At 42.1% G+C, this 25,740-nt stretch overlaps 1 protein-coding gene across 3 annotated transcripts in view; it reads left to right on the top strand.

Annotated features, from left to right (window-relative positions):
• The window catches only part of fap (fibroblast activation protein, alpha), a 33,816-nt gene extending 8,427 nt beyond the window's left edge, over positions 1-25,389 (top strand). The window contains exons 3-26 of one of the 3 annotated variants that reach the window (XM_060930116.1): positions 1,173-1,265; positions 2,218-2,312; positions 2,408-2,482; positions 2,582-2,634; positions 2,792-2,864; positions 2,985-3,105; positions 4,455-4,609; positions 4,705-4,802; positions 4,972-5,101; positions 6,783-6,821; positions 6,923-7,021; positions 7,527-7,597; positions 7,715-7,768; positions 8,524-8,654; positions 8,851-8,901; positions 13,394-13,495; positions 13,890-13,959; positions 14,425-14,619; positions 15,861-15,915; positions 22,336-22,435; positions 22,523-22,581; positions 22,706-22,778; positions 24,601-24,674; positions 24,831-25,389. In XM_060930116.1, the coding sequence (XP_060786099.1) occupies positions 1,173-1,265; positions 2,218-2,312; positions 2,408-2,482; positions 2,582-2,634; positions 2,792-2,864; positions 2,985-3,105; positions 4,455-4,609; positions 4,705-4,802; positions 4,972-5,101; positions 6,783-6,821; positions 6,923-7,021; positions 7,527-7,597; positions 7,715-7,768; positions 8,524-8,654; positions 8,851-8,901; positions 13,394-13,495; positions 13,890-13,959; positions 14,425-14,619; positions 15,861-15,915; positions 22,336-22,435; positions 22,523-22,581; positions 22,706-22,778; positions 24,601-24,674; positions 24,831-24,932 (2,168 nt within the window). In that variant the 3' untranslated portion in view covers positions 24,933-25,389. Of the gene's footprint in view, positions 1-1,172; positions 1,266-2,217; positions 2,313-2,407; positions 2,483-2,581; positions 2,635-2,791; positions 2,865-2,984; positions 3,106-4,454; positions 4,610-4,704; positions 4,803-4,971; positions 5,102-6,782; positions 6,822-6,922; positions 7,022-7,526; positions 7,598-7,714; positions 7,769-8,523; positions 8,655-8,850; positions 8,902-13,393; positions 13,496-13,889; positions 13,960-14,424; positions 14,620-15,860; positions 15,916-22,335; positions 22,436-22,522; positions 22,582-22,705; positions 24,675-24,830 lie in introns of all 3 variants that reach the window. The other 2 variants (XR_009655387.1, XM_060930117.1) reach the window with 2 other exon arrangements.
• Positions 25,390-25,740: the final 351 nt, after the last annotated feature.

The raw sequence follows: 25,740 nt of genomic DNA, 5'->3' as shown, positions 1-25,740 counted from the left end.
TACTGAGCATGTTCCAGAACCAGCCTTAGTTCTTCTGGAAACTTTGACTGTCGCACTTCCTTCTTATGTTTGCAGCGAAACCCAGCAGCCTTCATGATGCTTTTTGTCTGAAAAGTGTCTCTGACATAACATGCTGCTTTCCTTACTGACACAAATACAAACATTTTTCTGTAACGTTTAATTTTGTGCTGGAAAACTAATGTTTGGAAATCTAATCTACAAAATAGTTTTGTACTGACTCAATCATGTCGAAGCTATAAAATAAAAATCTATCACAAAGTTTGTCCAAAAAAAAAAAAAGAGTCACAAGACTTTTGCACAGTACTGTATATAAACATCTTGTAGTGTTAAATCAGCTCTTTCAATGTTGAATTCCGTCTTAACTGTTTACACGTCTTAGTGTGTAAGCAAGTCTTCAAGCTTTGAACTGATTCACAGCGTTGAATAAACTCTTACAGTGTGAAATGAACACAAGTTCAGCAGGGCAGTGTGCTGAACTTGTGTTCACCTCTTACAATGTAACTGCCTGTGTTGAGTGAAGTCTTATAATGTTAAATCAAATCCGAGTTTTGAATCAACTCGTAGTTGAGTAAACACAATGTACATGTTCAGTAGGACACAAACTGTACGAGTTTCTCTAATACCGATCATTCCACACTTGGTATGACCATACAACAATGCAGATTTTGCTGTATGCCAACGCTCTCAGTTGGAAACTTGTTTTTTTGAACATGACTTTGAGGCTTTTAAAGACAATTTGTTTCAAGCACACACACAATTAATACCTCTGTCTAAAAATGGTCCTGAAGATAAGTTCCTAGAGAGAACCCAACTTGTATACTCGATCAAGTGTCTTACTATATTCCATCATTTTCACAAAAATTGCTGATAGAAAAAAACCCAAAACAACCTAGAGCTACACTGTAGGTTTCTACCAATTATAATGATTAATGTTTAATATAAGCTATTTTTAAGATTCATTGTGATTTTTTAAGAATACACATTATTATTATTATTATTATTATTATTATTATTATTATTTAGTCATATGTGTGCTGGAGTCAGTTCAGTGACTATCATCCAGTTAACTTTCAAAGTGGCTCCACCATGTGGTAAATAAGTATTCCTGCCTGCCCTTTGTTTAAAGATATTTATTCTGTTTCCTGCTTCAGGGAGCAATTCAGGTTCAAGAAGGACTTTCACATTCGATGACTTTTATAATGATACTATTCGGTATCAAACCTATAGTTTACGATGGCTTTCAGGTAAGAGACTCAAATCAATAATTGATATGTTTACCCAGATCATTTTCTTACCATTACAGTTATACCTGATGTTCAGGATGTAATGTTTTTTTTTGTCAACTTTTCCAATAATTTTATTGAACTTTTGCACAATGCATTTTTCAGAGAAACCCATTAACAATTATGACATTACGAAACACATTGGTTCAGAACACAATAGTTCACTAAACTGTAAATTTCATCACCGTGCGATGAAAGGTCTACTATATGTAACGTCCTGCCATATCATTATCATTGGTGTATTTCTAATTTAATTATAATTTATATTGGTCTATCCACATTCACTGGATATGAGTAATCACACGCTCTGATTGACTACTCTATTACTAGGCTATCAGCTCATATACCGTGAGTAGAGGAAAACAAAATGGCGGCGCATGTTGCTGAAACAACCGAAGATGAAATAAAAACTCTATTCGGAAACAAAACCCCCCAAAATACAAAAAAAGCAGCAAAATATGGAATAAAAGTATTTGATGGAAAGAACATATGGTTTTTTTTTTTTTTTCAAAAATTATTATTATAGCATTTTTCACAAATTGCTCCTGTCATTTTGCCGGTTTGTTTACATTCTAAGCGGAAATGATTTTGTCGGACATTTTGTAGAAAGGTAAGTTTTTTTGTCGAACTTGCAAAAAATAAAAATGCTCTGTTTCTCAAAATCCACTGAATGTGGATAGAATAAAAGAGTTATTCCATTCAATCTCGTCGTACATGGCTTATAGCCAACTCGGCGCTACGCGCATCGTCGGCTATCAGCTCATGTACGACTCGATTTTGTGGAATAACTGTTAAATATATGGCTATGCAGAAGGAATGGTTTGAGTTATGGATTAAAGCCAGTAATCGGGCACACACTTTGCTGCGTCAGATATTATAACAGTGATATTATCTTTATGTTGCTTTCTGACAGACAGTGAATATCTCCACAAAAGCAAGGATGGTAATGTGTATCTGCATAATGTAGAGACCATGGCCAGCTCATTATACTTGAGCAACTCAACATTTGTAAGATGTCTCTCCATGATACACGTTAGATTATCATTCCACAGAATTTATGAATTGTTAGATGGTTTTAATGACGGTTATTATTTGTTTTGTAGGCCCAAGTGGATGCAACAGATTACTTAGTGTCCGCTGATAGGAAGTATATCTGTTTTGAGAGCAACTTTTCAAAGGTAATCAAACATAACAAGCATCTTGCAATCATACACATGTTGCATATTGGTAATGCAGCCAGCTGCATGTTTAATGCTGAAATTACTTTGTTTTGACAGCAATGGAGACACTCCTTCACAGCCTCGTATTCTTTATATGATATGGAGACTCAGTAAGCACAGTCCTTTTTTGTTTTTGTTTCGTAAAATGTTTATTTAGTTTTAATGAATGCTTTTGATTTTACTGATGCTGATGTGTTAATTTAAAAAAAGGACATACTCCATGTATTATACAATATGCTTCAGTTGCTGTAAATGTGTCATGTCCAGGGCTTTCATCACACCCACACACTTCCCTGAAGTCATCCAGTTATTATTGTTGGCACCTGTGGGAAACATGATGGTGAGACAGAACAACAGCTCCAATGTTCATCTTCCACTGCTCAGAAAGTACAGTTTGTTTTTAGTATTACATTGATGGTATGTTAACAATACTGTTCTTCATCCATTATCTTTTCTTTAGGCATATGTGTGGAATTATGACATTTACATCAAGCCAAATGCTACTGCTGAGCCCATACAAATCACTAATGATGGAAAAGTCAATCAGATTCTCAATGGAGTACCAGACTGGTCTTATGAAGGTCAGCCATTCATCCATCCATCCATCCATGTTTACATGCATATCTTCATTTACCTATCCATCAATCCATCCATGTTTAGATGCACCCCTCCGTCCAGCAATCTATCCATCCAACCATCCACCCATGTTTACCTCAATCCTCCCAGTCATGATCTGTCCACTTTATCTATATATCTATGTCCATCCATACATGCAAGATTCAAGATTCCTTTATTGTCAGTGCACCGTACAGTACAGTGAAACTGAAGCAAGCAATCCAGTTGGTGTATTCATACAAACAGTATTAAAAAAAAAGGATAAACATTCAAGCAAAAAGATAGATAGATAAGTCAGTAAAAAAGATAAACATATCTACAATAACTGCTTAAAAAAATGTAATTCTATGTATCTAGGGTGTGACCTGTGATACAGCATGACGATCAGTCAGTGGGTTATTGCACAGTGATAAGTGAATGTATTGTACAATTAGGCGTGATAATTGCACATTTACCCATGTTGAGAGTGCAGTTGAGCAGGAGCAATATAAATAAATAAATGTGAAGGCGGCACGGTGGTGTAGTGGTTAGCGCTGTCGCCTCACAGCAAGAAGGTCCGGGTTCGAGCCCCGTGGCCGGCGAGGGCCTTTCTGTGCGGAGTTTGCATGTTCTCCCCGTGTCCGCATGGGTTTCCTCCGGGTGCTCCGGTTTCCCCCACAGTCCAAAGACATGCAGGTTAGGTTAACTGGTGACTCTAAATTGACCGTAGGTGTGAATGTGAGTGTGAATGGTTGTCTGTGTCTATGTGTCAGCCCTGTGATGACCTGGCGACTTGTCCAGGGTGTGCCCTGCCTCTCGCCCATAGTCAGCTGGGATAGGCTCCAGCTTGCCTGCGACCCTGTAGAAGGATAAAGCGGCTAGAGATGATGAGAAATTAAATGAAATAAATATGATCGAGAGAATAAGGTGCATGTGGTTGTAAAAACATGTACTATTTAGGTAAGAGGTAGGCATGTAGATGCATATTCATACATGCATCTTTCCATCTGTCCAATCACCGATCTATCCCTGTGTGTGTGTACTGTATATATGGTCGCACACACACACATATGGGGAGAGATATATATATATATATATATATATATATATATATATATATATATATATATGTATGTATGTGTGTGTATATCCATTCATCCATTTCCCTGTTTTTTTATTTCATTCATTTATTCATTCATTTAAAACTAGTAATCAAGATAATGTTCAGTATTGTGAATTATTTTCACCCAAAATCTTGAAGTTTATCTATATAACCCAGTAACCCAAATTTGAAGTACAAATTGACTTCAAGACGCTTTTTGTTTTTGCTCTCCAGAGGAGGTGTTTGTGTCAAATGAGGGAATGTGGTGGTCTCCTACTGCAAAGTACCTGGCCTATGTGCAGATTAATGACACAGAGGTGCATGCCATTGAATACTCAATGTACGGAAAAGGGCAGTACCCCACCACCATGATTGTCCCCTACCCCAAGGTACAAAAACACAGAGCCATTCTGTATGTATGAAATGTTTTTCTACTTTACTCATTTTGTGGTTCACATGTAATTACATGTGTTTCTTTCTAAAGGCTGGTTCCAATATTCCAAAAGCAAAGCTGTTTGTAATTGATGTTTCAAATGCATCTATTCGTTCAGAGGTGGTGGTGCCCAAATCCCTCGGGGCAGGGTACAGCAGATTTTTTTTCCTCTTTTTGTTCTCACATAATAACTGCAGATGTGTTAATAACTATTTTGTTTTGTCACATGAGTGACAGATGAGTTTTCGTGTGAATTTTAGCTCTGTGTGTGTGTGTGTGTGCGTGTGTGTGCGTGCATGCACTTGTATTTTCCCTCAGTGATCACTACCTGAGTTCTGTAACATGGGTAACTGATGAGCGTATTGCTGTGCAGTGGCTAACACGCAGGCAAGACCAGGTCCTCCTTCAGATATATGACTATGATGGGACCAACTGGAATGAAAAGACGGTCAGTTACATCTCTTATAAGGCTCTATTCACAGAGAGTTGATAAGAGACCTGACTTACTAATACTTCTTTTCAGCCAACACAACTGGTCTGTTTTTCCATCAAAACCACCCATGTTTACACTGGTTTGAAAGTCCAATAGTTATGCAATCAAACTATGGGTGTTTCCTTGTGTATGGTAAAATTAAAGCAACAGTGGTGGTAGATCACAACCTTAGTTGTGGTAACATACAAACCACTGCTTTTTTTTTTGTGAGCATAAGATCAATTCAGAATCTATAAACAGCAGATGTTGTGGCACACGTTGTATTCAGAATATGTAGTTGTTTAGATGAAGTTTTGTTAGTACAGTATTATCTCTGTGAAAACTGCCCAAAATGTCTGCATGAAATAATTCATTTAAACTTCTCCACCAGATTTTCAGTGTCAGTAACACTGGTTCTGGTGGTGGAAAAGAACTGTAACCTCTTAAACTGCCAGGATGCACCAGCAGAGCCAACCTTTTTCACTCTCGTAATTTTTCCATATGTTACCTATTAGTTTTACAAAAAAAAAAATTATAGTAGTTACTATATAATAAGGGCGGCATGGTGGTGCAGCGGGGTGGTGTAATGGTTAGCACTGTCGCCTCACAGCAAGAAGGTTCCGGGTTCAAACGTCACAGCCGACGGGGGCCTTTCTGTGTGGTGTTTACATGTTCTCCCCAGGTGCTCTGGTTTCTCCCACAGTTCAAAAGCATGCTCTTAGGTTAACTGGCTACTCTAAATTGCCCATAGGTGTGAATGGTTGAAAGGAGAAAACCTCTATAATAATCTAGTAGAAGGCAACGGGAGACCACTACTGTAATCCTTCCCTTGAAACTTTAATGGCTGAAGCCACATCAGTCAGCGCATTTACATGCACATAGAGAAAATCGAATTTCTGCTGTAGCTCGACTGAAATTGAAGTTCTAAATGCCATGGAAACACCTTAGCTCGGCTGAAATCGAACCGAACTGGATTTCTCGTAATCGAGCTACGCGACCTAGATTATGCGATTGTAGCCGAGCTACTTAGTGCATGTAAACCCTGTCGAGCTACTTACTTCAGCACTGCCCCTTCCGGAAGTGACGAGTGACAAGACCACAAGCGGGAAATACGACAGCCTTGGTCGGCATGACAACAGTAGTAGTAGCAGCAAGTAGCAGAAGAGGTGTTCAGCAAGTGCTGAGCTGCTTCGTTGTTGTCCATCTTCTCTCTTTCGATGTTGCTGTCCTCGTCGTCGTTCTTCTTGTGAACACGGAACTGATAACTTTGTTTATACTCTTGAATAGCTCTTCTTCATGACGACAACCGGAAGTGTACCAACACAATGGGGCGTGTAGCGCCACCTGTGGCTCGGGTGCACAATGTACCTCACACAATAGCTCGATTTCCTTGTGTGCATGTAGGATTGGATTTCTCTGGCACCCCTGCTGGGACCCTTAGCTCGATTTCCGACAGTAGCTCGATTTGGATGTGCATGTAAACACACTGACTGTAGTGATATGCCAAGTAGACTATAATAAAATGTATAACTGTATAATAAGCTGGGATTTTAATGGGTTAAGAGAATGTGTGTGGGGGGAGTGTTTATTTATTTGAAATCTTCTGCTATTTTTGCTGTATAGTAAAATGCATGTGTTTTGAACACTGTTCCGACAGAAATTTGAGCAAAACAGCCGAACTGGCTGGGTTGGTCGGGTAAGTTCATTTTCTTAAATGTTAAATAAATAAATAAACTATTAAGTCCAAGCAGTCTGTGACCGCGTACTTAACTCTTGGTGCCTCTCTCTGCTTCTCAGTACAACCCTCTGACTCCTTACTTTGCCGCAGACAACAGTAGTTTCTACAAGGTGATGAGTGATGCGAAGGGCTACAAACATCTCCACTATGTGAAGGATGTAAGTGGCCAGATGTAATTACAATGCACTATTTAGTCATTCCAATATTAATATAAATCCTCTGGTGCTTATCATATGTGCTAAACCAGTGTAGCGACATATGAAAATGTCAGACAGGGACACCTTGCCATTTGATACTTGTGCTCTGTAAAACTCAATTACAGACACATTTAATTGGTATATATGGCATTATTTTATCTGGTCAGGAGAGTGAGTAATCTTGTTAAATAAGTTACTTTCAGTACCAAGAAATAAGCATTTTTGAAGCAGAAGGATAAGAAACCCTAGCCATATGGTATAAAGTGAAGTTGCAAATTTATATTCTTGTTAATGAGTGTTATTTCTGAGAGATTATGTAACACTGTTTCCAATTAAGAACAGGGACAGGTTTTTTTAAGACCTCTGAGTGTATGTGTAAAGCATGGGGCAGAAGAAAGTTATAGAGAGCATCTAATAACATTCATCATGGTAATGTTTGTGTGTGGTTTTTTTTTTTCTTCCATAGGGCAAAGCAGTAGCAGTAACCTCAGGCAAATGGGAAGTCATCTATATATCAAAATTAACCAAAGATGCCATGTGAGTGCCATAAAATTATACAATTATTTTTTAGATTGTTTGCTTGAGAACAAGTCTGTCTGTGCTTTGATTATTATTATTATTATTATTATTATTGATTTACATTTTTCATCACAGTTACTATGTTAGTAATGAGCATATGGGAAGACCAGGCCAGAGAAACCTTCATAAGTGAGTAACTACTTGCTACTGTTTCTAGAGACCACTGCGAATATAGTTAAGTTATTCCATGAAATTGAGTCGTACATGAGCTGATAGCCAATGAGGCACATGGCGCTGATTCAGCTATAAGCCATGTATGACGAGATTAAGTGGAATAATCGTTTTATTCTATCCACATTCACTGGATTTTGAGAAACAGAGCATTTTATTTTTATCTTTTGCAAATTCGATAAATAAAAACTTTATACAAAACGTCTGACAAAATCATTTTCGCTTAGAATGTAAACAAACCAGTGAAATGATAGTAGCAATTTGTGAAAAATGCTATAATAATTCTTGGGGGGAAAAAAAGATACGTTCTTACTATCAAATACTTTCATTCCATATTTTGTTGCATTTTTTTTTGGGGGGGGGGGGGGGGGTTGTTTTCAAGTAGAGTTTTTATTTCATCCTCAGTTGGTTCAGCAACATGCTCCGCCATTTTGTTCTTCTCTACTCATGGTATATGAGCTGATAGCCTCGTAGTAGAGTAGCCAATCAAAACGCGCGATTGCTCATATCTAGTGACTGTGCATAGAATAATAGGTGTTATACTGTAATAACATAATACCGTCTCAATTTCTATATTAGAGCCCCATTCGCTTAATGCAATGTTATTTTGTACTTGGTTTTATTGTTCAGTTTTTATCCGTTGTGAAATGATTGTGCTGTTAAGTCCAAGAACACTGTTGCATTAACATGAGTCTGTTTTTGTGTGGCATCAGGATATCCTTCGGTACAAGTCACAGTCACTCTGCTGCTGAATGCCTCACCTGCTCACTCTATGAGGACAGGTGTCAGTACAATTCAGGGTATTTCAGCCAACACGCTTCTTACTTCCGCATGGACTGCTATGGTTAGTACACCTCACATCCTGCTCTCTCACATGCACCTGCTGCTGTATTAAACTACAGTACGTCAGATAAATATAGGAGAATGTTAGACTGTGTTTTGGACAAGACTCAACCACACAACCTTAAATCCTTTCAAGAAATGAAAGAGTAAAATGGTATAATATTTTATAAAGGTCATTCATTGATTTTTCTCTCTAGGACCAGGATTGCCCATGTTTACACTTATGGACAATCGAGGATCTCGCAAAGGTTAGGTTGGTGGTTAAGTAAAAGGAAAAAAACATGATAAAGTTTGCTGTTACAGTATATAACTGCCCTGGAGTGTTTTATTCTTCTTTACTATTCCATTTTTTTTAATTTGTGAATGAATGAACAATGTGTTTGAACAGTTTACAGGTACCTGTTGTGGAACACTTGTGAAACACAATATTACTTGCAGTGTCTTGCAAAAGTATTCATCCCCCTTGGTGTTTGTCCTGTTTTGTTGCATTACAAGCTAGAATTAAAATGGATTTTTGGAGGGTTAGCACCATTTGATTTACACAACATGCCTACAACTTTAAAGGTGCAAATTGTTGTTTTATTGTGACACAAACAATGATTAAGATGAAAAAAAACCTGAAATCTCGAGTGTGCATAGGTATTCACCCCCCCCAAAGTCAATACTTTGTAGTGCTACCTTTTGCTGCAATTACAGCTGCAAGTCTCTTGGGGTATGTCTCTATTAGCTTAGCACATCTAGCCACTGGGATTTTTGCCCATTCCTCAAGGCAAAACTGCTCCAACTCCTTCAGGTTAGATGAGTCACATTGGTGTACAGCAAGTCTTTCTGCAACTGGGCTACCTCCGTGAGTTGGGCTGGGGAGAGGTGGTCTCCACAGGGGACCAGAGTGGTGGGCGATGTCAATTTTCTTTTTTGAACCTCCGGCCCCAGCTCCGCCTTCTCCGGGATTACTGACACCAATGTTACGGGGACAATGTTTTAATAGATTGAGGTGGTAAATTTGCAATGCCCCGCCCCTGTCTGTTTGCCTCACCTCATAGTCGACATCCCTGACTCGCCGTGTGACCTTGAAGGCCCCTTGCCACTTGATCAATTTGGAGCTCGACATGGGCAGTAATATGAGTACTTTGTCTCCCGTTGTGAACTCCCTAAGGCGCGCACCCCTGTCGTACAGTTGGACTTGATGTTCTTGCGCCTGCCGCAAATTCTCCTGGGTTAAGTGCGTGAGTGTGTGGAGTTTGGCGCGCAGGTCGAGAACATATTGAATTTCATTCTTACTAGGTGAAGGTCCCTCCTCCCAATTTTCACGTAGCACGTCCAAAATGCCACACGGCTTATGCCCATATAATAATTCAAATGGTGAAAAACCTGTGGAGGCTTGCAGGACCTCTCATACTGCAAATAACAGGGGCTCGAGCCACTTATCCCAATTATGTGCATCTTTGCTTACGAACTTCCGAATTATATTTTTGAGAGTTCGATTAAAACGTTCCACTAAGCCATCAGTTTGTGAGTGATAGACACTGGTGCAGATAGGCTTAATCCCCAGTAACCCATACAGCTCGCGCAGTGTGCGTGACATGAATGTAGTGCCTTGGTCTGTCAGGATTTATTTCGGAATCCCAACCTGGGAGATAAAGCGGAAGAGCGCTTCTGCAATACTGCATGCTGAGATATTGTGGAGAGGCACTGCTTTTGGGTATCGCGTTGCATAGTCCACCAGAACTAAAATAAAGCGATATCCCCGTGCTGACCGATCTAATGGCCCAACGAGATCCATCCCAATTCTTTCAAAAGGGGTCTCGATTAAGGGGAGAGGGCGCAAAGGCACTTTTGGAGTGGCCACGGGATTTACTAATTGGCATTCGCGGCACGCTGCACACCACCGACAGACATCCCCGCAAATCCCTGGCCAATAGAACCGGGCCATTATTCGGGCTAGTGTTTTATCCTGCCCTAAGTGTCCGGCCATGGGATTGAAGTGAGCCACCTGGAATGAGTTCCTGGCAGCTCTTTGGAATTAATAGCTGTGTTATCTTTTCGCCAGTTTGAGTGTCCTGCGTCACTCGGTATAACCTATCCTTAATAATAGCAAAGTAGGGGAAGGCCGGCATCACATTTGGCTGGAGAATTTGGCCATCGATCACTCTCACTTGGTCAAATGCATGCCGCAGAGTCCTGTCTTGCAACTGCTCTAACGGGAAATCCCCAAGGGACTCCCCGAGAGAGGGAGGAGGGGCGGGACACTCCTCACTCTGCATATCGCCCTGACATGGTGCTGACATAGACCGCTCTTTGACAGCTGTAAATGCTACTCCAGGGCTTTCCCCAGACGGTTTACTGCAGGACCCACTCCTTACACTCCTGGTGTCACCAGGTCAATCACTCCCTTGGCGTTGCGGTCGTGTGCCCTCAGCCACCACCGGCAGGCGTCCTGGAGTTGTTGCCCAAACGCGAACAGTCGGCCGACCTCCTCCAAGCGCAGCGAGTGGAAGCGCTGCCATTGTTGCTCTGGGGAGCGGCCGACATGCTGGAGGATGGCTTGTCGGAGGTCCGTGTACATGAGCCGGCTGTCGGCGGGGAGCTGCAGCACAGCCAGCTGCACCTCACCTGTCAGCAGGGGGAGGAGGCGCGCCGTGCGCTGGTCGACCGGCCAACCCCACACCTCCGCTGCTTGCTCAAAGAGCACGAGGAAGGCTTCCGGATCGTCATGCGGACCCATCTTTGTTAGGGTGAGGTGGGGAGGGTCTGCTCCAGTGGCGGTCATGGACCTCGTCGACGCGAGCAGGTGCCGGAACGCCTGGTGGTCTTCCTGTTGGGCCAGCACCAAGGCTTCGAACCGTTGTTCTTGCTCCTTTCGAAGGGCGACCAGCGCTTGGTGCTGGTTCTGCTGGGCTGTGGCGAGGGCATGGATCAGGTCCTTGAATAGGGAGGACTCCATGGGGCTGTTCCCTTCTGCACTCTCCTGGGTTTCAGCACCACTGTAGAGAGATCCTGATGTGGGTGGAGCATAGAAGCACGGCAGGCGGTTGTTTGCATCTTAATTATTATCTTTATTGTTGCTTTTCAGCACACAACTCAAACACTCTCTCACGCGCACACACGGCTACTATCAAGCCCTCAGTGTTGACCTCCCCTTCTCACTCTCCTTTTATAGGGCACGGTCACTGGAAGAGACACACAAACACACGTTAATTGACAACAGGTGTAGCGATATGACCACTCACCTTCTTTGACTCCGCCCTCCATTCACAGACTGACGCTCGGCCACGCCCCCGCTGCCACAAGTATGTTTAGGGTCATTGTCCTGCTGGAATGTGTACCTTCGTCCCAGTCTCAAGCTTCTGGCTGACTCAAACAGGTTTTCCTCCAGAATTGCCCTGTATTTAGTGCCATCCCTCTTTCCTTCAGTCCTGACCAGCTTTCCTGTCCCTGCAGATGAAAAATATCCCCACAGCATGATGCTGCCACCACCATGCTTCACTGTAGGAATGGTGTTCTCAGGGTGTTGGGTTTGTGCCACACATGGAGTTTCCCTTGATGGCCAAAAAGATCAATTTTAGTCTCATTTGACCAAAGAATCTTCTTCCATGTGTTTGGGGAGTCTGCCACATGCTGTTGGACAAACTCCAAACGTGTTTTCTTAAACAATGACTTTTTTCTGGCCACTCTTCCATAAAGCCCCACTCTGTGGAGTGTACAGCTTAAAGTGGTCCTATGCACAGATACTCCCATCTCCACTGTGGATCTTTGCAGCTCCTTCAGTGTTATCTTTGGTGTCTTTGTTGCATCTCTGATTAATGCCCTTCTTGCCCGATCTGTGAGTTTTGGTGGGCGGCCTTCTCTTGTCAGGTTTGTAGTGGTGCCATATTCTTTTCATTTTGCTAATGGATTTAATGGTGCTCCCTGGGATATTCAAAGTTTGGGATATTTTTTATAACCCAACCCCGAGCTATACTTCTCCACAACTTTGTCTCTGACCTGTTTGGAGTGCTCCTTGGTTTTCATGTTGCTTGCTTAGTAGTGTTGCAGAGTCAGGGTCCTTCCAGAACAGGTTGAGTTATACAGACATCATGTGACAGATCATGTGACACTTTGATTGCACACAGGTGGATCTTAATCAGCTAATTATGTGACTTATGAAGTGAATTGGTTGGACCAGGTCTTATTCAGGGGTTTCATACAAAAGGGGGTGAATACCTAAGCACACTCCAGATTTCTGTTTTTTCATCTTAATTATTGTTTGTGTCACAATAAAACAACCATTTGCACCTTTAAAGTGGTAGGCATATTGTGTAAATCAAATGGTGCTAACCCCCCAAAAATCCATTTTAATTCCAGCTTGTAATACAACAAAACAGGACAAACACCAAGGGGGATGAATACTTTTGCATAACACTGTACATTTGTAGCACCTATAAACAGTCATTCCCTCACCAGCATCTTGTCATATTACTGAGAAAATGCAACACACTTACCTTTCTGATAGAAAGTACTGGCTATAGAGACTCTTTCCATAAACAATAAATAAACATCTCCTCTAAAAAAAGCTTCACCATATCAGTGAATATATGTTTGTTCAATTGCATTGTAAGAGCCACTCTCATAAAAAAATGAACCAAAACCCAGTAAGCAGTCAGATTTGAGAATTCACCAGCTGTGTGGTATAAATCAAATTAATTTCCAAATAAAAGATAAATCCCTGATAGTTGCTGTGATGCTTTTTGATGCTTCTAGAAATCCAGGTGCTTGAAGACAACAAAAAGTTGGAACAAATTCTGAAGACAGAGCTTCAAATGCCAACAATAAAACGTGCCACGTTAAAAATAGCAGGGCTTGGTAAGAGTATCATTTTATTCACAGACAATACAGTACATTGTGTAATATGTTAATTGTGCATTTATAAGGACAAATTTATGAATTCATATGTTTGAGTAAATGGAATACAAATCCGCACACTTGAAGTCTGTGCAATGATTTTTTTACTGAGAAAGTGTGCGGATTTGTATTCTATTTACTCAAAGTTTTCACTTACTCCTGCACCTTGCCACAGATGAGCGGTGACCTTTGATTCTTTGAATTCATATGTTTAAAATTTATAGCCAGAATTAATATATTTCTGTAAAGCTCTTTGCGATAATGTCTATTGTTAAAAGTGCTATTCAAACAAAATTGACTTAATATGCTAATAATAATAATATGCAAATTTAGATGAACTTATTATTTATAACAGATTTATGGTACCAGATGATGTTCCCTCCTGATTTTGATGCATCCAAAAAATACCCTCTCTTTATTCAAGTGTAAGTTCTGCATTCACATTTGTCTCTCCATTGTTTTGTTCTTTGCCATGTATTTAACAAAAACCGTATCAGCTCAAGTCGATTTTTCCATGTCAATATTTGCAGTTCAGGAACAGGTGCTGTGACTCTACGTGTTTACGTGTGATTAAATGGGTTGGCTGTGATGTGTCAAATGTCTGTCGTCATGGTCTTTCATCAACACCGCTTTCTCCTCAACGAACGATCAAAATTGGCCCTGTTTGAATATAATAAAAAAAACTGGCTGAAGTAAATTCAGATGTCTATTTTAATCTGAATCCGTAATCTCCTGCTCGCAAGAAAGATCATAGTGTCATGGAATAAGTATTAAAAGTCATCAATGCATTAGTAAAAGCAGTTTATGAATTGAAATATTAAACATGTGCAAAGTGGCTTGAAAATTCTTGATAAAGATCAGAATGAAGGGTGAAGTCTTGTGTATTAAAGGTATGCAGGTCCAGGGAGTCAGTATGTGGACTATAAGTTCAGGCTGGAGTGGGCCACGTACCTCTGCAGCACAGAGAAAGTCATCATTGCCAGCTTTGATGGAAGAGGAAGCGGTTTCCAAGGTGATGAAATAATGCACGCCATCTACGAACAACTGGGCACATATGAGGTGGAAGATCAGATCTCAGCCGTGAGGTGAGCTTAAGAGGAACAAAGGGTACACGTTAAATGTTAAACCTGTCTATGACTGTGGTGGAGCAAGATACAGCAGGTGGTGAAGCAGCTGTGTGTTACATAACACATCCATCTAGGATAATTTACCAGAGGGGAAAAGTTGGATGCAATAGATTAATACAGAGTGAAGTAGATTTTGTGTGTGTTAAATAGAGCTTGACTGAGTCCAGACGTTCCATGAAATTACACACGGGACTCAAGTCCGTACATTTTCTGTATTGAATTGGTCTTGCTAATTATGATCTTGGTCTTAACTAAAGATTTGTAAAAATAATGTTCATGTTCTTTTCTTTTCGCATTCAGAGAATGTGACATGAAGTATTTCCTTCTTCGAGAAAACATAGCCGAATCACTAGCGCAGTGCACAAATGAAACTACAAGTTGAAGTAAAGGCTTGGAATCAAAAAAGGATTTGACTGTTTTTAAACCCCTTGGGATCAACCCCCTTTTAAGATTCGGTCTTCATTCAGTCTCAGCTGGTTCTGGTCTTGGACTTGACAATTGCAGCCTTGACTACAGCACTAATGTACAACCCCAATTCCAAAAAAGGAAATCCTGAACTGTTAATCAATTCCATCCATCCATCCATTATCTGTAGCCGCTTATCCTGTCCTACAGGGTCACAGGCGAGCTGGAGCCTATCCCAGCTGACTATGGGCGAGATGTGGGGCTGTTGAGCAATTGAAATTGTATATTAGGCAAGAACACAACTTTTCTCTTTCAAAACTACAGTAATTGGTCTCCTCAGTTCCCAAACATTTACAGAGTGTTCTTAAAAGTAGAGGTGATGTAACACAGTGGTAAACATACCCCGTTCCAACTTTTTTGAAACATGTTGCTGACATCAAATTCAAAATGAGCATATACTTTTCAGAAAACAATAAAAATTTCTCAGTTTCAGCATTCAATACATTGTCTTTGTACTATTTTCAATGAAATATACTGTAGGATTTCCATGATTTGCAAATTATCACATTCTGTTTTTATTTATGTTTTACAGTGTTCCAACTTTTTTGGAATTGGGATTGTAAAGTGATGCTTTAAGGACAGTTATAGAGATGAAAACTGAACATACCACAGCATTTCTCACTGGCCTCAATGTGTTTAACCCATTAAGTCCATTTTGCTTTTTTTTAATGTTTCTTTGTACCTTTGTAGCCTTCTTATAGAATTTACCTGATTGATTTTTTTTTTCTATGTAGGAAATTCATCGATATGGGTTTTATAGACAAAAACCGAATAGGAATGTGGGGATGGGTAAGTGATTTCATAAAATATATTAACTATTTACATTCTACATTTGATGGTAGTTACCACAGATATAAAAGACACATACTGTATTAAAGACTTACATAGCTGGTGTTTTACTGAAAAATGCTGCAGCTGTGCACACTATCCAAAAGAAAATGTTCTACAAAGATTTGCATTGATTTCAGCAGATTTGCAAATGTTCAAGCGTATTTCAATTTAAGATGCAGAATCTGAGAATTTTTTTGTGTTTTCTGCTGAAAATATGGCATTCATTTTTTTTTTTTAATACTATTTTATGCAAATTTGTGTGAACTCAGAAATGTATGCTTATATTTTAGGTGAGACTGCAGCAATGGCTGAGTTGCTTTACTTGCTTAAATTAACTTCGTTAAATAATAGCACGATAATGTGGTTAGCCAATGTTTGCATAGAAAACTGAAACCTGACTTAGCTCGTTGAGAAATGCTAGACATGCACTTGTTTGTTTGTTTGTTTGTTTGTTTGTTTGTTAGCTCACCGGCCGTAGGGCAATGAGCTATTGCCATCACGTGGCGTCCGTTGTCTGTCTGTCCATCCACAATTCACAAAAATTGCTACTGCTCCGGACCTGTGATGATCTGGCGACTTGTCCAGGGTGTACCCCGCCTCTCACCCATAGTCAGCTGGGATAGGCTCCAGCTTGCCTGCGACCCAGTAGAACAGGATAAGCGGCTACAGATAATGGATGGATGGATGGATGCTACTCCACCCTGAGTTTTCAATGGATTTTGATTCTGATTGTTTTGTTTGGAAGATCTAATCAATCTGCATAAAAGTTACTCCCTGGTTTTGTGATTTCTCATGAACAAGTTGCTAATTAGACCAGTAACGAACTTTCAGGAAAATTGCCACTCCCTCAGTTTTCAATGGATTTGGTTCTGATTTTTTGGAAGATCAAATTGTTCCAGTTGTTCTCTTGAATAACAACTGAGCTAATTATAAACAAGTCTGGTTTCTCATGGTACGGCCGTGTGAGCTACTGCATCGCTGACGCTCTGGTTTGTTTTCAAAATGACACCAGCAACAAATGACTTTTATTTTCAGCAGGTTAATAACCAGTTTAGCTCACACTGCTCTTACACTGGACCTTCAAATCTATCTGGGCTTGGGACCGGCACTAAGTATGCACTGTCTTGCACGAACGCTGGTTACGAATGTAACCGTGGTTCTATGACTAAGTGGAAGATCGCCAGGGCGGTGCTGAAAGCACTAGTGGAAGGATCTTTGCATCCGCATGTTTCAAGAATCGCATACAAAAGTTGTCATCTCGTGACGTATGACGTGCCTGCCTATATAAGGCAACATCCCACGTCATTTGGCCTCAAGATCATTCTCGCGCAATCCGAGTGACCAAAGACCCTGGCGGTCTTCCACTTAGTCATAGACCCACGGTTACATTCGTAACCAGCGTTCTATTTCCTTCACTCCAGACCGCCAGGGCGGTGCTGAAAGCACTAGTGGAAGACGAATACCAACCCAGTCACGAGGAATTCAGAAGAGCATCACCACCTTCTGGAAGAACAGCTGCACACAGCAATTGCATGGACGCAACATTTAGCCTGTAGTACTGGGCAAATGTACATGTATTGGACCAAGTTGCAGCAGCACAAATGTCAGAGAGTGGTACACCCCGGAGAGCTGCCCATGATGTTGCCTGAGCACGCGTCGAATGGCAGCGGACAGGAGAGGGCACAGTACGTCCCATAGATTCATAGGCATGGGTGATTGCCTCCACAACCCAACGGGAGAGCTGCTGCTTGGACAGAGGCCTTCCTCTCGGAGCACCACCAAAACAAACAAACAATTGGTCTGTCGTACGAAAGGCTGCCGTCCTGTCAAAATAAAACCTCAGAGCCCTGACAGGGCACAACTCTGCACGCAAGTCCATCCTGTCCGCCGATATAGCAGTCAGCAAAACCGGCTGGTTGCTAAACTGGGGAGATGAGACTTTCGGGAGGAAAGCTGGGTTAGGCCACAATGAAACACTGTCAAACATAGGGCCCCAACAAAGACAAACAGTACTCACTGAGAGGGCATGTAGCTCACGTGCACGCCAGGCTGTTGTGATGGCAAGGAGAAAAGCCATTTTAACAGAGAGCCACTTGATGTCAGTTGCTGACAGGGGCTCATAAGAAGGCAAGCAAAGGGATTTGAGCACAGTGTTCAGATCCCATGACGGACTCTGCACAAAATGAGGAGGATTACGATGAAATGCCCCTCTCAAAAAGGCTACCACCAGCCAGTGGGACCAAAGTGAAACACCTCCAACCTCTGAACGGTGGGCTGTTAGTGCTGCAACATACACCTTAAGTGTAGATGCAGCCTTGCCAAGCTCTAAAAGGTGCTGCAGGAAATCTAAAATCTGTGGAACAGAGCAGCCTAGGGGGTCGATGTTGCGTTCCACACACCCAATCACAGAACACCTTCCACTTGCCTGCATACAAGCGTCGGGTAGATTCTGCACGTGTGTTCACCACAGTGTTCCTGGTCCCTTCTGAACACTTCAGTAGTAGCCCCGGGGCCTCAAGGGCCACACCCAGAGCTTCAGGCATTCGGGACATGCGTGTTGAATCCTGCCCTCCATCTGCGTCAGCAAGTCGGGCCTGCTGGGCAGCTGACAAGGGGGTCCCACTAGTAGTGACAGCAGGATCTGGAACCATGGCCTGGATGGCCAATGAGGAGCTATCAATAGCACATGGTGACTGTGATCGTGCACACGGCAGAGAGTCCTCCACAACAGTGGTAGAGGGGGAAAGGCATAAAGGATGGCCCTCGGCCAGTCGTGGGCCAGAGCATCCTGGCCCAACGCTGCCGTTTCTTCTCCCAGGAAAAACCATGTCGGACAATGAGTCGTCTGACTGCTCGCAAACAGGTCCACAGTTGCTCTCCCATAGGTTGCCCAGATCTGTTCCACTGTGTCTGGATGCAGTTTCCAATCCCCTTGAGACACCTTGCCGCGTGACGGAGCATCTGCCACACTGTTTAGACGTCCAGGTAGATAAGATGCTCTTATGGAAAGGAGGTTGTCCTGAGCCCATACTAGGAGATTGTGAGCCACCTGAAGCGCAGCTACAGACCTTGTGCCCCCCTGATGATTGATTATAGAAAACAGTTGCCACATTGTCTGTACGTACCAATACATGTTTGCCCCGTAGCACTTCCTGAAAGTGGCGCAACGTCAGAAACACCGCCATCAACTCCAGTGTGTTGATGTGGGACGTGCGCCACGGAGCAGGCCAGGTGCCGTTCACACCTTGCCGACGCCAGACTCCACCCCAACCCATGAGGGAAGCATCTGTCCGGATAACCTCCCACCGTCCCGGTGGGGGACCAAGTGGAACTCCACGAAACTGTGCCTGGGACCAAGGTCTTAGCATGAGCATGCAACAGCGTGTTATTCTCACCCTCATGTGCCCATCTCGCACTGGACACAGACGCAGTTGAAGAAGCCATCTCTGAAAAGCCCTTAGCCACAGAAGACCCAGAGGAATGACTACTGAGGCTGCTGTGAGTTTCCCCAACAGCTGAAGGAGAGAAACGCAATGCTGAGTTCCCCCGACACGAAGGTGGTTCACTCCAGTGAGAATTGAACTTATTCTGTCTGGCATGGGACTGGCCAGCATAGTGTTCGAATCCAGGGCAAGGCCAATGAAATGTGTTGCCTGGACTGGGACCAGTTTGCACTTCCTCTGGTTCACCCTGAACCCCAGAGCCGTATCGTGTAGTAGCAACCGGTGAGCATGTTCCCTGGCCTGTTCGGGCAATGCCGCACAAAGAAGCCAGTCGTCCAAGTAAGGGAGCACTCTTATGCCCTCCTTCTGAAGGGGTTCTAGTGCTACTTGGACGCATTTCGAGAACACCCTTGGCGCCAGAGAAAGTCCAAAGGGGAGAACTCTGAACTGAAAAATCTTTCCCCTGAACAAAAAACGAAGGAAGCGCCTGTGGTCCACGGCAATGGGTATGTGAAAATAGGCGTCCTCGAGATCTACGGTCACAAACTAGGACTGGCTTGTGACCGCTTGCAGTACATTTGTTGTTCGTAGCATTTGAAAAGGAAGCACTTTCAAGAAACGGTTTAACCTTCTTAAATCTAAAATCAGCCTGAACCTGCCGTCTTTCTTTGGAACGAGAAAATAAACTGAAAAGAACCCCCCTGGATGAACAATGGGGTCGACCATCTCTATGGCTCCTTTTTGTAGTAACAACTGAACTTCTCTCGACAAGGCTTCCGCCTGTCTCGGATTGGTTATAACTGTCTGCCTCACACCCGAATGCATTGGTGGCTGGCGGTGGAATTGCAGGCGGTACCCTTCTGAAAGGGTGGTGAGTAGCCATTGGTTGGTTGTTATTTCACGCCAACGCGCTAGCTGGCTGCCTGTAAAAAAAATCCTGCCACTGGCCCTGACCTGTCAGTGGTCCTGTCTACATTTTTCAGAAGGGATGGGGGGGCGATGATGGCGGAGAGGACCCGTCTGTCGAAAAGGGCAAAAACTCACATGTGGCTGAGCGCCACCCTGCCTGGCCGAGGGAGGTGGGGGATTGGGGGCCTGCTGCTGGGGTCGATGGGGAGACCTTTGTGCAGCTCTAGGGGCCACATGCCTAAAGCATGAGGCAGAAGGGTTTGGCGGAGCTCTGAAGGTGGGTGCTATGCCCACATGACGGGAGCAAGACTCTGTAACAGACACGCGTCTGTCAAGGGCCTCTTGTGCTGCTGGCCCAAAGACATGTCCAGGTGCCAGTGGGAGGTGCCTCAGGTTGTTCCTGCATACTTCTGGCAGAGGTGATTGAGCCAGCCACACTTGTCGACGGGCTTGCAGCAAGGTGCCCAAGGTAGTGCCACACTGGTTGGCAATGACACCCATAGCCTGCAGTGCAAGTTCCAGTACCTCAGCCGCCAGGGGGTCTGCCGATGATGTGTTGAGTGTCGAGTGCAGCATAACAAGCATGTGTGCCAGTGAGTTAGACACCCTGCCAAGAAAGGCAGTAGAGTTGTAAGCACGAGAAAGTAGCTCGTCTGTGCGGCGGCACTCAGCATTAGGGCAACGCACCTGCTCCCGAAGTGCTTCATCGGGAGACACAATGAGTGAAGCAATGCTTGATTCGACTACTGGCATGCTACCCAAACCAACAGCACCGGGGTCCTGCATCGCCGCAAGCATGCGAGACATCTGGTCTGGACGGGCAGCTTTCGTAGCAGCCTCCAGGGCAGAGGCCACCACAGAAGTAAAGTCACGACACTGTGGAATTACCGGAGAGGCGTGCTGAACATGGCGCAGGAACATGTTCTCAGCTCCGGTAGGAGGCGCCAGGGTGTCCAATTGCAAACGTGCAAGCAAAGCCTTCAGTGTGGCCTCCACCGAACCCACCACTGAGACAGACTCCCCAGATCGCCCAGAGGTAACATCACTGCCCGAATCACGGGGCTCAACACCTGGCAGGACTTCGCTTGGTGGCTGCGCCGAGGAAGAAGGCTGACTGAAAAAGATGTCTGAGGCAGCCACAGACATCACTTCCTCTTGGTCAGGTGGCTGAGAACATGAGCCAAGGCACTCCGCGCAGCGATCATGTGCATCCAGCACCTCCATTAGATTGGGGCAAGTGGAACACCTCACTGAATCCATCTCAGTGTCTACTCACCCACGATTTATTTATTTTATTTTTTTTTAAGAAAAGAAGCAAGGTGTAGCGCTGCTTGCTAACCTGGCAACCAAGGCTAGCGAGTTCGCAAGCGCAACTTTACCGCTACAGACAACGATTTACTAGCAACCAGAAAACCGATGCTCACGTAAAGTTGTAAGTACACGTTAACGTTATTGGCAACCAATTCACTAACTCGCTCAACACTGAAAAACCTGCCGGCAACCGAACAGTTTGTGACAAGACCGATATAATAGCCGCCCCTGAAAACTTGGCAGCCAAGATTCAATGACTATCGATACATAAACAACCTCAAAATAATGTTAACCAAGTTACCTTAGCGACCAAACAGCTCGCGTGGAGTCGAGTCCCACTGAAGTCCTCTTCAGTCATGAGCTGTACTGTAGATTGTCGCAGGTATTCCCACAGTTAACACAATTCCAATAGAACAGATGCGATTCCAATGCAAGAAAAAAGAAGAGGCCAAATGACATGGGATGTTGCCTTATATAAGCAGGCACGTCATACGTCATGAGATGACAACTTTTGTATGCGATTCTCGAAACGCGCGGATGCAAAGATCCTTCCACTAGTGCTTTCAGCACTGCCCTGGCAGTCTGGAGTGAAGGAAATAGAACCCAGTGACTGGGTATTTTACATAATCTGTATGTCTTTGAACTGTATATCTCTGTTAGGAACTCTTTTAAAGGTGAAATTATTTTATTGGCCCAGCTTTATTTTCTCTTGTAGTCATATGGTGGCTATGTGACCTCCATGGTTCTGGGCTCAGGGAGTGGCCTGTTCAAATGCGGAATCGCCGTAGCGCCTGTTTCCAAGTGGGAATATTATGGTATGCCTGCTGGTTTTTAAAAGCATTGGAGCAGGTACTGAACATGCTGCCAGTTTTAGCTGAGCCCTGAAAGATGTTTTCTTTTAGATGCTGTGTATACTGAGAGGTACATGCATCGCCCTGAGGAGAATTCAGACAGCTACAGTGTAAGGGCTCACATTTCTCACATCATTTATATTAAAAAAATTATATCTGTGCAAGAGTGATACACATATTACCAGAATAATATACTTTTAGTCACATTTATTTTGTCGTTTTCTACCTTTGCAGAATTCCACAGTAACTAGCAGAGCAAAGAATTTTAAATCGGTGCAGTACCTGCTGGTGCACGGCACTGCGGACGGTATTACTTTCTGTTTGTCCCAAATAACTGTGTTCAGAGTAAAGCATCGGTGTACACTTTTAAAGCTCCAGTGTTCACTACAGCTGTCAAGCAATTTTATGTGCACATTTGTCATACAGCCTGCTTGTAAACTCACAGCTAATCCCTTGAGTGCTGTATCAGTGTTTCAGCAAATCTTTACTGTTCCTTTAAACATGTAACATGTCCCTCATAACGCATTGTCTAGTTGTGTGTGTGTATATATTTGTGTGTGTGTGTGTATATATATATATATATATATATATATATATATATATATATATAAAAGAGAGAGAGAAAGGCGGTTACAATTATCGACACCTTAATGATCTTTTGGCCGTTGCAAAAGTAGAAAAGACTTTCAATACATAAATTGTACATGAACAGTTGCTCAAACTTCCATTGGGAAAAAAATGAGTTGATTCCCGATTACTTAGCATATCAGATCACGTGACGCCTTTCCACAAGTATTGACACCTTCGTCCACAGTTATCGACACCGTTTCACAATTATCGACACCCAGATGATTATTTATAAAAAAAAATAATTGGTATGTGGTATTAAGTTAACAAAACATGTTTTTTATTTAAAATTTGTTTTACGTAGACTTATATTTAGTACAAAATATCCATCCATCTATCCATTATCTGTTGCCGCTTATCCTGTTCTACAGGGTCGCAGGCAAGCTGGAGCCTATCCCAGCTGACTATGGGTGAGAGGCGGGGTACACCCTGGACAAGTCATCGCAGGGCTAGTACAAAATATAATTTATATAAATATATGGATGTCAGTGTTTACGTAAATGAGGAAGTAATTCTAATGTTTGTAAACAAATGAACTGATAATGTTTAACCTGTCAGAAAATCTTTTTGTTCCACTTCCTAAGTATTTTCGTAGATCACATTTTGTTAATCGTTCATTGTTTGTATTAATTTCTAGTTTTGTAGTTTACCAATAAATGTCAACAGGCAATTGACATTCTAACCACATGAAAATCTAGGTCAAAGGTTGCATGTCATTCCTCAAACCAAAATATAAAATGTCTGCTGATATTGTAATACGTGGTAGATACTTACAGCAAACTGCAAAAATATTTTCTGAATGGAATAGAAAAATCTGAATATTTCAAGCATGTAATTTTTTACATGCGAGGAATTTAATTCTAGTCTAATTCTGTTTATTGCAATCGGATTCCAAATACTCTATAAACATTCCCTTCTGTTATGAATTTGAAAAAATTATCATAAATCACAGCACTTTTTTTTTAAGTACTTCATCTACTTCAACAATGTTACACAAAGATCAATCCATAACAGTTGTAAATGTCACTTAATTCCACAGGGTGTCGATAATGGTGAACACCAGTGAAAGTGATCACTATTATCGACACCTCACCTGATTTCTTAAACGCACGTTTAGATACAAAATGGCGACTGTCAAATGAAAGAGTAAGAAACAAAGTAGGTTTCGACAAGGAGATCATGAAATATTGGTGAATTTGAGAAGTAAAAACATGTCCATGATCTTTCCACCATGCTTACCTGCGATGATAACGTCCGGGTTTTTCTCAAATTGATGATCGTGCTAAAAAAAAATTCCATCTCAAGTAACAAGCTGTGTCATTAGACGACAAGATCAAATGGCGAGGGGGGGTCTTCCGGTTGATTGATTAACCAATAATAACTGTTGTAACTGAAACTCACCTTTGTAAAATTGTTTTTTTATTGGTAAAGCTGAAAACGTGTCGATAATCATGGACTGTCGAGAATTGTAGCCACTGATGCATGTTTTTTTTTCCTTCTAGATAATGTCCATTTCCAGCAATCTGCTCAGATTTCCAGAGCCCTGGTGGAGCAGCAAGTAGACTTTGAGGCAATGGTGAGTGTTTGTTTGGAGATCATGTGACCAATCAGGTCTTCAGATTGCATGAACATTTACGGTAAAATAAGCTTTGTTTGAAATGAAAAGATATTTTAATCACACATATGTGAGTAGAGATTGTATGATTTACCTATATATTTTTTGTCCTTACAGTGGTACACAGATAAAGACCATAGTCTGTCTGGCAAAGCCCGCTACCACCTCTATACACATCTCAGTCACTTTCTTCAGAAGTGCTTTTCTGAAAAGAAATAGATAATTACTTTAAATGTAAGAAATTTGTACTGAACCAAAACTATGCAACATATGTATATAAATCCTGTCGAGATGTTAACAAATTGAGACTTTGGGTACTGTTTGATTGCAGTTTTTTTATGAAAAAGTCTTCATTTTAGTCTTCTCATGTTTATGGTTATTCTTTATACATTGTTGATCAAACAAAATATGACTGTTACATATGTTTACTGTTTGCATGTCTTTTTATAATATGTATAAAATATTATGGCATTACAGTATTGATTGTGATGACGACATGACGTTGTACATGACACTGATTATGATACCTGTGCTATTTGAATGATTACTTGCACTGAATTCAATGTGTATCCTGAAGTCTTAGATATGATCTTCCCTGAAAAAAAAAAAACTGTGGTATTGGAAAGCAAACTGTAACTCAGTGTTTGATTGCAAATATCCAAATAAATAATAATAATAATAATAAAACATGTCCAGTGCATTCTGCCTGTTTTTCTAAGTGTATATACAGTATGGAAAGTTGAAGATTGGAAAAAGACCAGACAAAGTTGTTCCAGTCTTCAACTGTCCAGTTTTGATGAACCTGTGCCGACTGTAACCTCAGTCTCCCATTCTTACCTGACAGGAGTGGAACCCTTTGTGTTCTATTGTTGTGGCCCATCCTCTGGTTCAGCATGTTTTGCTTTCTGAGATGCCTTTCTGCTCAGCACATTTGTAAAGAATGATTTTTTGAGTTACATTATGGTTTACCCTTTATTTGATTTACATTACTCTTGTCAGCTCAAACTGGTCTGTCCTGAGCTTTGTC

This window comes from Neoarius graeffei, chromosome 9 (genome assembly GCF_027579695.1).
Source record: "Neoarius graeffei isolate fNeoGra1 chromosome 9, fNeoGra1.pri, whole genome shotgun sequence".
Classification (NCBI taxonomy): domain Eukaryota; kingdom Metazoa; phylum Chordata; class Actinopteri; order Siluriformes; family Ariidae; genus Neoarius; species Neoarius graeffei.
The sequence above is the reverse complement of the archived record's forward strand: the minus strand, read 5'-3'. Positions and strand labels throughout refer to the sequence as shown.